Source organism: Melampsora larici-populina, assembly GCF_000204055.1.
Source record: "Melampsora larici-populina 98AG31 unplaced genomic scaffold MELLAscaffold_13, whole genome shotgun sequence".
Lineage (NCBI taxonomy): Eukaryota > Fungi > Basidiomycota > Pucciniomycetes > Pucciniales > Melampsoraceae > Melampsora > Melampsora laricis-populina.
The window spans coordinates 113,656-126,798 of NW_006768777.1; the positions used below are offsets into that span (position 1 = coordinate 113,656).

A 13,143-nucleotide genomic window follows, 5' to 3' on the forward strand; every position below is an offset into this window, starting at 1 on the left:
TGTGTGAAATGGCTTTTCACACTTTTCACACCTCCATCACTCATGATGGAGTTAAGATTTGACATGAAAAGGTGTGAAAGTGAACTTCACACCTTGCACACCTCTGCACAGGTGTGAAGGATGTGTGAATAACACTCTTCACATCTGCATAAGTTAGGATGGAGTTAAGATTTGAATTGGAAAGGTGTGAAGAGTGGTATTCACACCTTGCACACCTCTTTACAGGTGTGAAGCCCGTGTGAATACCACTCTTCACACTTACATCATTCGAATTGGTTGAATGTGCTTTTCATACACTTGACTTTGGGATGCCCCCATGTTCAAAATCCATGTGAAAATCACGTTTACACCTACACGTCACCTCTTCATAGGTGGAATCATAATTTGTCCCTTGTTTTCACACACACGCATGTTACATGAAAGTTATAATTTGTAATGGTAACGTGTGAACGTGGAACTCACATCTTTTGTATTCATTCACAAGTGTGAATGGCTCGTGATACCCGCTGTTGACACTGTATCACCCCTATGAAAGTCAATTGTTGAAGTCAAGATTTCGAATGAAGATGTGTAGAAGAATGGAAGTTCCTCATTCTTACATGCGTGAAGGATGTGTGGATCTCACTTTTCACACTTCCTTCACGCGTGTGAACACTTTACTTTGGGATGAATACTACAGATGAGACCCGACTTTACACCTACGGCCTATCTCCAAGGTGTAATCGTGTGCCGGTTATTTTCCCACACACGCGCATTGTACTGATATGTAGTTCCAATGGAAATGTAATTAATCCAATGGGCCATGCAGGAACACCATTGTACAACATCTGGAGTGACATCATTGGGAATTACATTATTTAGACCATCAGCTTGACAAAGAGAACATTTGCAACACTAATCTTCTTCCTCCTCCTGATTGATCACGGTGTTGACATCATCATCCGGATTACGGGCCTCCTCATTGTCCTCATCAACCGCTTGTTTAACAACTACATAATAGCCATCTTTAATGTCATCTACCCACATCTGATGCGTTCTGGCAGCCATTTTTTCATAAGCAGTTGCCAGGAGCGCATCTGTCATACGAGAGTTGGGATCTTGTATGACCTCCAGGTGTGTATTGCCCTTGAAAGTTCGAGCTTTCAATGTTAGGTGAGGTGATGAAGTCTTTGGGTGGCAGTCTAAGTGGTTGAAGGGAGGCTTGAGATGTTGTCCTATGAAGTGATACTGTGAGTGAAATTGAGCTCTTGGGGGCTGAATAAAATGATGGACTTACGGACAAGATTATTCAACTTGGCTGTGAGTTGAGATTTAAGCAAATCACTAGCCTGAGGTTTCTTAGGGGGTTTGGTCTTGAGATCGGATTGTGTGATATGCCTGACGAAATGCTCGAGAAGCTTCCATTTTTTATCGGTCAAGCTTGTCCAGTCGTCGGAGGATGATGACTGCATTTGCCATTGACCTTTCTCATTGCGAGTGTTGGGGTTCCATGAGGGCATAGTCAACTCTGTAACGGATGTGGATTGTTTGAAGCTAGGTGGAATTGAAACAGAAGTTTATTTTAATGACCAATAAATGAGTGATGGACGTGATCAGAACCTTTACCTCATGTTCAATACGTTCCACCTCTTCAATACCCTTGTTCTGTCAAGCGGTTGGGAGATGTGGACCGAATTTTCCTTTCCCTAGATCACGTGCGACTTTATCCTGATCAACTAGTCGCTTGAATATTGGAAGATATGTATCCCTTTCTTCGGCATCGAGTGGAACTGTCCCAGGCTCTACAGGTGGCTGATCCCATCCAGAGGCTAGGTATCCTAGGAAGAAAAACATTCGACCATTAAATACATCCTTCTCCTCCGGTTCTAGGTTGGTCCAAGTTGTCCCTAAGTATTGGTTGCGCTCTTTGAAACCTTCTTGGGTGTTCCTTGGTGGCACTGATAGAGGGTAGTCGTTAGCGAGAGTTTTGAAATTGAGAACTCAGGCCGACTTACTGTTTGTGTTAGAACTTTCAATACTATACTTAAGAAAGTTTTGATAAAAGTTTTGTTTCGTTCTGATACTCACTTCATGTCTGCCATTAGGATTAAGTAGAATAAAGGTAAGTATAATGACAAGACAAGCAAAGAGTTGATACATTGTTTCAGACTTACAGGAATTCATTCACTGTCTTTTCGCTGCATTTGGCAGCTAATGCCAGCATTTTCTTGGCCCGCCGGTACATGAATTGAAGATTTTTCAATTCATTTTGGATATCAGATGGGATGTGATTGCGAGTTTTGCGTCCAGAGGCTGAAAGGAGTTCGTTGATAGTGTAAATATCCAAATCGAGATCCTTGTAGTTTTCGAGTGTGATTTTGTGTTTGAGCCTAGCATTTGGATGAGGGAGACGAGGCTGTGTTTGTGGCCGTGCAGCGGGTTCGTCTTGACCATCTACATCTTGATCTTCTTCTTGATCCTCCCATGCATGGTCGTCTTCCTCTGATGAATCCGAATCGTCAGATTCGTCTGACAAGGTCAACGAGGTGGCGTTTGGGCGAATCGGTTCAGCTGGCTGTTGTTTGCTATTAGTGGATCGTTTGGCACGCGAAGAAGGTGGAGCAGGTGCAGGTTGTGGTTTCTTGGTGTTACGAGTGACTCGTTGTGGCATTTTGCGCTTTTGTGATACGGGTGGTGCCATGCTTAGTTAGACGATGGATGTAAAGTTGGATAGTTGAGGTGGTGGTGGAAGGGATGATTGATGTTTTGGTGGGGTTATGTGTCATATGTAGCGAGTATTAATACATGTGATGTGGGTATGTATCACATGTGTAGACGAGGGGTGACAGTGGGAGGCATGTGAAGTGTGTGAAATAGCGGGAATTCTCTTCAAGTGGAGTGTGAAGGGTTGTGAAGGGGCGTTTCATTTATTTGGCAGTTGTGTGGGACTTAGAGCTTGGGAGGTTACTAAAGATGCATCCTAGCATCTTAGGATGCATCTGCGTGCTTATCTTCGGACTCGCTGCGAGGATACGTTGACTGTTATCCTCGGGTCGAGTGACTTGTTGTGGCATTTTGCGCTTTTGTGATACGGGTGGTGCCATGCTTAGTTAGACGATGGATGTAAAGTTGGATAGCCTTGCCCAAATTTTGATAGCCATCGGGTCTACCCAGGGCCGGTCAGAGCCCCGGGGCCGGCCACGAGCTTTCAGGGCCGGGTCACAGCCTGGATACCATCGGTGTTAGAAATGTCACAGCACTTGCCACTGACGGTAACACCAGGGGGTAAACTTCCTCGGCCTCGGATGGTTCTGGAAATCTGTCCATGAATTTTGTTGTGAGAACCAAGACAAAGCGTTCCCGGAACGAAATTGAGGATAGCTGTGCGTCAACCAGTCACCTTCACCGGTTTTTGTGGGTTCAAAAGGACCGAATTCATTTGTAGTCAAAGATGCTATGAAGATTGGTCAAGACTCAGATGATACAAGACTTTGAGCCGAGTGCAATTCTTCAACCTTGCAAAATAACACTTGTAACGGTCAATGATGGCCATGCGAGATTTTGTATGAATCCCTAAGAGGAATCCTGCGATGAATTTCAGCAGTTTTGAGCTTTCGAATTGAAAGATCTTCAAGCACAAGTGAAGGAGGCCCTCTGAGTCCAAGTTCAAATGCATCTCTTAAAACAAGATAAAAGAAAGTTGTAGCTGTGTGTACAAAGCCTCACGTTGTCCTCCGGTCTTTAAATATTCTAGAAGCAATGTTTGTTGACATGACCAGTGGTGATTTCAATTACAAGGACATAGTCTAACAGACCCACGCGGGGCAAGACTCTTCAAAGGCTCCTACAACGCCTGGAATCAGCGAAATGAGTTTTTTTACATTTGAGATGTATAGAACCAGTCGATGAGCTTCGCAGTCGCAGGCTGTGACATGCAATCAAACCCGATCTCCTCCCATTCAGAGGGTTCAGCAATGATCACTGTCGAGCAAAAACGTGTTCTCGTGCCCTTCGTCATGTCGATATGTGACACAATATCTTGCAAGTCTTGACTCTTCAAACATTTCGGAAGCTTCTGACAGGGAAAAAATGCGCAGCAATCTCTCAAACACAGCCTTACACAGCCCAGAGTGGTGAGCATTGGACTGCTTTTTTGGACACTACATGGAACACCCAATTTTGATCTTGAAACATGCATGAGTAGGTGTGAGTGCAGTAATCGAGGTGATGGCTGATCTACTACGGCTTTGCCGTTTGTGAGTCTTGTTCCAGCATTAAAAACTCACTCCATCTAACAAAAATCGCGCATATAACCCACCGGTGACATGACTGTCTGGATCCAACTTCGATGAAAATTTATCAGGTACTTGCTACAAAGATGAACACTCATATTACCTTGGTACTCATGATGATAAGAATGTCTTGGGGCATACCAATGGAACACTTTGATCCGATCCACTTGTTTTGGAACATGCAAGATAGCATTCAAACAGCTGACAAAGACTCCAATCCGGGTACTATTCCAGTCTTACAGCACACAAGCTCAAACCATCCTGATAGGCTTAGTATGATCAGCCCCCAGCATTGGAGTCATGAAAATGATCAGATGTACCATACCACATCCACAATCACTCCCTTCCAAAACTTTGAAGGTTCAACTACAAATGAGTTTCATGGAACCAGATCCTTGCCAGGTTCCCTCTACACAGATACATTTGGGAATTATTGCAATCATAATGATCTACCCTTGGTTTCACTAGAAGATCCATCTAATCAAAACCTGAACAATGCAGTGCAAACAGATTTCTCTGATACAGAATGGTTGGATCACTGGATACAAGATTTACCAACTCCAAAGCTCTCAAATACTCTGGATCCAGAACCTGAACTACCCATAAATCATTCTTCAAACTCAAATTCTAGGAAAGATGCTCAATTATATGGTCCTCTGGTACCAGAGGACTTGCACCAGTTTGCAACAGAATTGCCACAATCATCAATTTATTCATCACATTGGGTACACAACTTGATACATGATGGGGTAGATGCAGGAAACATGTATGCTCATAAATCAAGACCAACACACACTGGTCCAAGCAATTATCCCTCCAATCCTAGCTTTTCATCCACACACACCTCAGAGGTTGGGGATTATAATAATATTCTTGGGATAAAGTCAGGACAGCAGGAAAACTCTGTTTTATCTGAAAATCAAAGAAGAGATGATAAAATCAATCTACCCTATATGGCATTCCAAAGCACATATCCCAAGAACAACTTTGAACATCTGATTTCCACACATGATGAAAACCAATATCTTTTGACTTCAGAATGGGAATCACATCCTCTAGGGCACGATCAGATTCAAGGAGACCATATACTTACACCCAGTATTCAGGGAAACAACATAAAATCAACACAAGTAGTCTTTGAAGATAACCCATCCCCCTCATCATTTTTAGCTTTGGAAGGAGCTGTATCTGGAAAGGACTTGAATTCCCCAGATTCCAATGATATTGGACCCCCAGGTAAAAAGAAGAATTCTAATGTGAAGAAAAGGAAACAGCCAATTGCAAAGGATGCAACCATTGGCAGATACCCAAGAACACAAAATCAAAAAATCACTAGTATTTCTGGTGTTTCTAATGGTGGGATCTACAAAAACGCACAGGATTCAATAGCAAATGGGGTAACTGATCATTTGTTGTTTGAAAGGTTGATGAAGTTGATCAGGATCTTTGATGAATCATATCACCCCACATACCTCACTTTTGAAGGACACTTGTTTCTTCCAGAGCTAAGTCAAGAGATGGAAAAACACCCAGAGAAAGGTGAACTTTGGCACAAGATTGGCCAGGCTCAAAAGGCATTGAATATAAACTTCATCAACCTTCTATTAATCTTACAACCTGAAGCTTCTACTCAGAAAGGTTCCAAAGCTAAACTGATTCAAGATGGAGTGTCATTCTTGACAGAAATGATCTATCAATGGGTCTCTGTCAAAGTAGAAAATGATTCAAAACATTGGAAAAAGTCCCCCCATATGTGCTATGATATATCTGAGCCTTCTTCTTTACTTCAATATGCTTCAAAGTTGATGGAATCAAAATCACCAAGTCTGACAATTCTTTGGAAATTGTGGAAGAGGTGGTTTAGGTACTCTGCCTACCCAATGAAAAATGTTGCTGTGGGAATCAAAGAATTTGCTAGCTTGCTCAGAGACAATCTCTTGGAGTTAAAACCAAGAAATGGTAGTGATGGATCTAAACCACTTTTTGAAAACTATCACTTGCATCCTCACAATCCTCTTCATTTGGACAATTCCAAGTACAGACTACCTGGAAAATCCAGTAGGGGTGGACCTTACAGGTGGAGAGACTATTACCATCTAACAGTGCGTCTTGGGAGATACCAATACGAGATGCTGACACTGCGTGTTGAAGCAGACACACATTTTGATCAGTTGAATGAATCCCTGAAGAAGAAGTGTTTGTCTGAAAATCAAGGAGATACAAGATCACTGGGTAGAGTTGATGGATTTGTAAGAAAGCTCTATAAAGAGTTTACACCATGCTTTTTTGGTAGCCTTTTGGCTTTGAAATTGGAACACAACAGCAGTATATCTATTGAAGACTTGATTGATGATGGTTGGAAATTCCTTGCAAACTTTTTGAATTTACTTGCAAGATCATGTTACACCAAGAAAGCAAAGATTGAGGAGGCTGATCCCATGGCACAGATGGCTATGTCTCATATTTTGCCATTCTCTCAGAGAGATAATCATACAGGGAATTTATCTTTGGGAGCAGTATTTTCACTACTGGTGGCCTGGTTCAATCAATCTTCATTGCCAAACAAGCAGATGGTATGGAATTCAACTGATTTTTATGCACTTATCAAAATAATGCATAGTAAAAACGAGTTTCCTGTTCTTGCAATCAAATGAATCTTTTGATTGAAACTGGAAGAAGCTGGTATGATTTTCTATACAGACACTGTGTTAATAGAGAGACCATGTTTTGAACAAGTTGCTCCACCACACCTTTGGGGATCAAGGATCTTGATAAGTCTTGAGAAATCATAACCATTTTTTGCTACTACCATTTGGATAGTGTGCATGAGATCATCAAAATTGTAATGAAATGAAGGAAAGAAAAATTCAATTGAGTGAATATCAAGATTAGATGCTTGAATACTGTTGGATTGAATCTGAATCCAACAGAATGACTCTTACTATAAGATAAAAGAAGAAGAAAAACATTGACAAAACATTATAGGAAGATTGTAAAGGATACATTCATATCATAAGGCAAAGAAAGCATCTAGGACTGAAACAGATTGAGGTTATAAAGTAGGGACCAAAACACAAAATTAAATGCTGTCATAAGCTATAATAATGTCATTGTACAGATTTGGAAATGTGATATAATGAGAATGAAAAATTAAAAATGCTTTGATAATGAATGTATTTGAGAAGAGTGTATACCAATGTTAAAACCAGACACAAACAACACAACAGAAATCCAACAACAAATGTTGATTTCAGTATATCACTCACCAAAATCTCAGGGATATGACCACTCTTGAGTATCAAAATGTCCATTTTCTACCTTCAATCACATTTATAAACCAGATCAACACTTCTTGGCACTGAAATCACAAAGTGATTTCCCATGTTGAATTTTTGTTTTTCAAAAGCATTTTGTGTGTATCATAATTTCAATACAACTTTTGTCTTGTTTATAATTTATGTCTATCATTTCAATACCCCTGAATTCTGGTTTTATGCACAAGCATAAAGGCTTTTGGTTCATGCTCACAGAAGTAATTGAGCTCATTATGAACCTCACAAACTACACATTTGATGGTGCCATAAAGTGCCATACTCACCAGAAAATAACAGTTAAACCATCTTGTTGTGTCACAGCTCCCATACAAATCAGGCTTTGAAATTTCAGCCAACAGTGAGTACAAACTTGGCTTGTTCTAGGTTTGTACTTGAGTGAGCTACAGAGGTTTGGATTTTTATCAAAATCAGCCATATAGGCTATATCCTACATCAAAGGCGCACATCCAACAACTCCAATTATTATGTAGGTATTGTAAAAATTGTAACAACAGTAGTCATTAAACACCAGGTTCAATTTGACTAATTATCCAATTGCATTTTCAGTTTTTGCAAGGATGGTACAGGGCTACCTTTCCTTCTGTGGTCCATGGTTCTCAGCTGTGGAGAAGTTTTCAGCCCCTGCCAAAGTTTTTGGTGCTCATGGGGAAAGCTTTCCCCCAGGACTATCTTGCTCCGGATTTTGTTCCACTGATGACTCTGCATAAGGGTGTAGTTGCATTCAAATTATCTCAACCTCCTTGGCTCCAAAAACATTGTGAGTACAACTAGTCTGAACATAGCTTTGAAGCAAGTTTCCACTACAGGAATCACAAGCATGAGGTATGGTGGGCAGTGCCTCAATATGTGAAATTGGGTATTTCGAGGAAAAAAACTATCCAACCCAAATAATTGATCTGATTTTAAGGCCAAGGGTAGAAATGGAATCCTCACATTGATAGCAATCCAACTTTGTAATGAACAAATTGGTTTTTGACTGTCTAAATGTTTTCAATTTTTACAGTAGAGGGATTATTTTCATACAATTTAGTTTTGGATATAATGTAAAAAAAACAAAATCTGGAACTTTGTCACCTGTTCAACTAGTGAGGACAAAAACTAACACAAAAATTAGTCTTTGATAAAAATATAACAAAAGGGAAAAAATAGAGATTTTAGTCAGTATTGGTCTGGGAGTCAAAAGCAACTCTTTTATGAGACGAGTTTCAGTAATCTCTGACCATTCTAATTATTAAGAGCAATACCTAACAAGGAATGTCAACATTTGATAAAAATATAAGAAAAAAGGGAGCCAATTACACTTTAAATTTAACATCTTTTGCAGAGTTGCAAGTAATGCTTTCATGTGATTGATATTTTGGTGATGTTGATGGTTTGATGGATGATGAAAAATGGGGTGATGAATGATATGATTCACATAATCATTGGAGAGATGAGGTGATGAGAACTTGGTGATTGAGATCAATAATTGAACTGATTGATCAAATTTTTGTGAGATGATTGAAATGGATTGCTTAATATCAATGATTGTATTTCTGGAGTTGAGTTTAATGATAAGTGGAATGATTTGATGATAATCAGTGATATATTTTCTGCTCTTTGTGATTGAGATGTTAGATTTAATGATAGATTGAATAATTTCTTCATCTTTCAAGACTTGTTTTGAGATTGATTGATCAACAAGAATTGATTGATGAATTGATTGATAAAACAATTGATAAGTGATGGAGAAGATGAAATTGAAGTTGAAGTTGATAACCTTAACCAAAATGAGATTATCTTAAACTAAATTTCAATGAGTTATATGATTGATTGGAAGATGTAGATTAGAAATGATTTGAGGGGTGTTGTCTTGGATCCTAGCAGCAAGACAGATTATACCTTTGGAAAACTTGGGAAAACTCTATAAAATGTTATAGACACCAAAGCTACAAGTCTTCCTCAATGAAAATCCGTTATGGCTTTTGAAAAAGACATGTTTGGATACATGGCTATAGGCAAGGTGAGGGGCACACAGAACTTTTCTTTGGTCCAAAGACTGTTTATCTGAAGGGTAAGAAGTTATGGTGGATTGAAAAACTCCCTATCCAACATTTTCTTGCTCACACACCAAATTTTGTGGACAACCAATAAGTCCATCCCTTGCAAGTTGCAGGTTGGATTGTCAAGAGGGACTTTGTTAGGTTAGAACTTGGATGTCACGTGAAGGCTGGTCTTGGGTACCGGCCACATCCCAGTCACTGGGCATACCACAAGGCCTATTAACTCCACACAGCACCCTCATTGATCATCTGCTTCGCCTGGCCAATGCTACTTGAACATATCAATCTGAAACGGAAATCATCAAGCTTGCATGCGGCCCGAGCAAAAATCCCTGCAGAGTCCTGAAGCCGTTGCTTGAGTCACAGGAACAGATCCAGATGTACATTACAATGCAAGTTGAGAACTGGTTATAAGTTACAGGCTTCCAATATGATTGTTTTTTTCTAATGAAATTGACATCACTCCATACCTCAATTGATGTTATTCTCTTGCTGTGCCCAGAAAATTGCTCCACTGTCATGGTTTACTATATATTTCTCTCCTGCTATTTTTCCTATGGATTCATGAGACTAACCGCAACATAGGGTCTTGGTGTCACACAAGTTTTTCATTTGGCTTGAACGATGATGTAATATCTGGGGTGATACATGGGGCCAGATCTTTACCAATACAACTACTTTGCAGGGTGGTAGATGCTTATTGTAAAATTTGGCGCGTGCAGGTAAAAGAGGCGTGTAAAAGGTGCATTGAAATATAGGTATAAATGCTTTGCTTGAATAAAAAGAACATAACACAAATCACTACATAAAGAGCTTCTTCAGAATTTGACCCCCACAGATTGCACACAATGACTTGGGGTATATTTTCCAGAAATAAAATATTCAAAAGGAATAAAATATCTTCATGATGCTTAGATGAGGCCGGGAAATCCGTTTCAGGTCAGAAATGATGTAGTAGAACGCGCGCCTCGGGGTTTTCTCGCACCAGACTTTGGTCATAGCATTGAAATTCGAAAATATACTGCTCCAATGGGGTCTTTCATTGATATCCAACAAACTTCTTCTCTTGGTAGTATACTGGCACTCCAGCATCGTAGCAAGCTTTGGTAGTTCGTACTCCCTTGGCTCTTGCCCGTGCAATATCTGAAGGATAGATTGATAGTCGGACAAAACATCAGTGTTACCAAGCAAGTGTCTGTGAAAGGCTTCTGTAAAAAGACTTACCTTCGCGACTACAATCGCAAACTGGAATATTGAACAAGCAATCCGAGTTCACATCACTAGGCAAGGTACTGAAGAAGTTGTATCACACATCAGTCATCTTGCCAGTTTACCTGAATTCGAAAGGTGATGCAAACTTACCTGTTTTGATAAGGATCGTACTCATATTTTCCATATTTTGTCTGACATGTCCATGCAGCCTTAGTCAAGAAGGCTGTTGAGAATCCGTATTTTGATTCAATAAGTTCTGCTCCATATATCTTCATCTTAGTATGAGATCCTTTAGCCTGAACTATATTCATCATCCTAGCAAAAATTGTTTAGTGTCAGAATTCTGTTACGTTTGGTGCGTCGCATGAGTGAAGAAAGAAACCCGATACATACACGTTATCTTTTCCGCAGTATGACAGTACACCCTTGTTGTCAAATGCACCCCCAGCTCCTGAATGAACGCAAGGGTCCTAAGAGAATTAAAGAGATGTCAGCTCGAAATCACTTCGCGAACGTTGCTGATTGCTGAGACAGTGAGTACACCAAGACAACTGTTACAACTTACACTTCCTCGGGTAATGTATATGTTCTAGTAAAAAAGCGTTTCGTCAGAGATGAACATGACGATGTAATCATCAGAAATTAAACCGCAGCTTCTGTAAAAGTTGCCTACCTGTGCGCGCATGATAGCCCCTAATAATTTCAATCTGACGATATTTTCAAAACTTGTTTGTATCTCAAACTGTGGCCTCTTGAGTGGTCGCTCTAGGAATATACCATTTTTCAGGACCCCGTACATCCCATCATCAGAACTGATTCCAGCACTCAGAACGTTCCTTGTGTAGTTTGAGATACGCTCTTGGGCTTGGTCTTGCATCGTTGAAAGCATCCAAGCAAAATTTGTCCACTGTGACGATGATTTAGGAGAGGAATTTAGGTGCGATAAATCACGAGTTCATTTTTTGGTTGTCTCAGAACAAACACTGACCTTTGTGTATCCACTGACGACGTCAGGCGGTGCACGAATGACGTTCTGATAAAACCAGATTTCTGAAGCAGTTGTATATAGAACACCTTGTAGACCGACCCAAATCCAGACGCCCATTCCCGGGAAAATCATACCAGGCAAAGCCCCTGAGAAAGCAGCCACTAGACCGAGCCAGCTAGTTTCACAATAGCAGCATATTAGAGTTTCCAAAATGAATTACAATCCTACAATCTATCGAGTGAGGGACAAACTACTGACGTTGCAGATTCTACTGGAAGTGCACTCCTTTCAGGACAAAGGTCTGTGACCTTTTGGGGCAGAAACCAAATATCTTAGAATTACGAGTTACTTCCGATGACCATCATAGGTTGCAGAATTGAACTGACCATAGAGGGGGCGATGTCTTTTTTGACGAGATGAAAATCGTGGAAAATATAAGCAAGAATCGGTATAAGTCGGAAGGCATAATCAGTTAGCTGGCGGAAGACTAAGCGATGGATATCACTCTTCACCTTGCACTGTCCCAATTCTATTTTAAAATGATTTAAAGGCGTCAGCATTTAGATAGATCATCTTCAGATACGTATGCGTTACTCACCCATAAGCCAAAGAAGTGTATAGATCGTTCATCAGCTGACTCCAATTTTGAGTGGCCACCAGGATGTACCAATCAGGAGGTTTTGCACTACTACATATCTATTGACAACTCGTCAGCTTGAATATTCTTACGTGAATGTATTTTTTGAATCTTAACTTGTCCCGCATCACAAGGTGCTCCAATTCCGCACACGAAGTTGGTCATGTTGGCTTGATCAGCATATGTCTGTAGAAAGGTAAATTGAAAAATAAATGAACAGCGGTTTCTCTTTCTTGAGATCAAGCCTCGACGTACTAGTAATGGCATAGTCTCGCCACCGACATATCCTTTCATATAATTGTCTAGGTCCAGACTGTTCCATAACTCCTGCTTCAAAGGCATTTTCGTACAATTTGTCCGTGCTGCCTCCAGAGCTGGTCCAACAAGAGATACAGTCGAGTTGAAGGGTACTTCTGCCAATGATAGACACGAACGCCATGAGAGAATCGTGACCAGGGAGTGGACAAGCGAGAGCGAGTTCAATCTTGTCATGTCGGATTCAACGATTGGGAAATGGTGTCAACTTGAAGGGGTAAGGTACAAAAGATTGGTTGGATGACTAGATTTTGGTTTCACTGATGATTATGATTTATGGCTCTTGAGGCTGAAGATAAGACAGAGCCTTGAACAAGCGTATCGAGTCTGCGCGCGAGACTAA

At 40.5% G+C, this 13,143-nt stretch overlaps 3 protein-coding genes across 3 annotated transcripts; 1 reads left to right on the forward strand and 2 right to left on the reverse strand.

Moving 5' to 3' along the window:
• Positions 1-2,023: 2,023 nt before the first annotated feature.
• MELLADRAFT_85137 (uncharacterized protein) lies at positions 2,024-2,680 on the reverse strand (the record flags this gene model as incomplete). The annotated part of the gene is made up of 2 exons (XM_007408812.1): positions 2,024-2,066; positions 2,154-2,680. 2 exons carry the CDS (start codon positions 2,678-2,680, stop codon positions 2,024-2,026), a joined length of 570 nt encoding a protein of 189 aa, XP_007408874.1.
• Positions 2,681-4,396: 1,716 nt separating this feature from the next.
• Positions 4,397-6,925, forward strand: MELLADRAFT_105293 (uncharacterized protein; the record flags this gene model as incomplete). The annotated part of the gene is made up of 1 exon (XM_007408555.1): positions 4,397-6,925. The coding sequence occupies one exon, from the start codon at positions 4,397-4,399 to the stop codon at positions 6,923-6,925; it is 2,529 nt and encodes an 842-aa protein (XP_007408617.1).
• Positions 6,926-10,965: 4,040 nt separating this feature from the next.
• MELLADRAFT_85138 (uncharacterized protein) lies at positions 10,966-12,924 on the reverse strand (the record flags this gene model as incomplete). The annotated part of the gene is made up of 12 exons (XM_007408811.1): positions 10,966-10,969; positions 11,011-11,175; positions 11,254-11,330; positions 11,426-11,449; positions 11,534-11,767; positions 11,849-12,023; positions 12,107-12,156; positions 12,235-12,251; positions 12,361-12,377; positions 12,447-12,544; positions 12,603-12,655; positions 12,741-12,924. The coding sequence occupies 12 exons, from the start codon at positions 12,922-12,924 to the stop codon at positions 10,966-10,968; spliced, it is 1,098 nt and encodes a 365-aa protein (XP_007408873.1).
• Between the last annotated feature and the right edge of the window lie 219 nt (positions 12,925-13,143).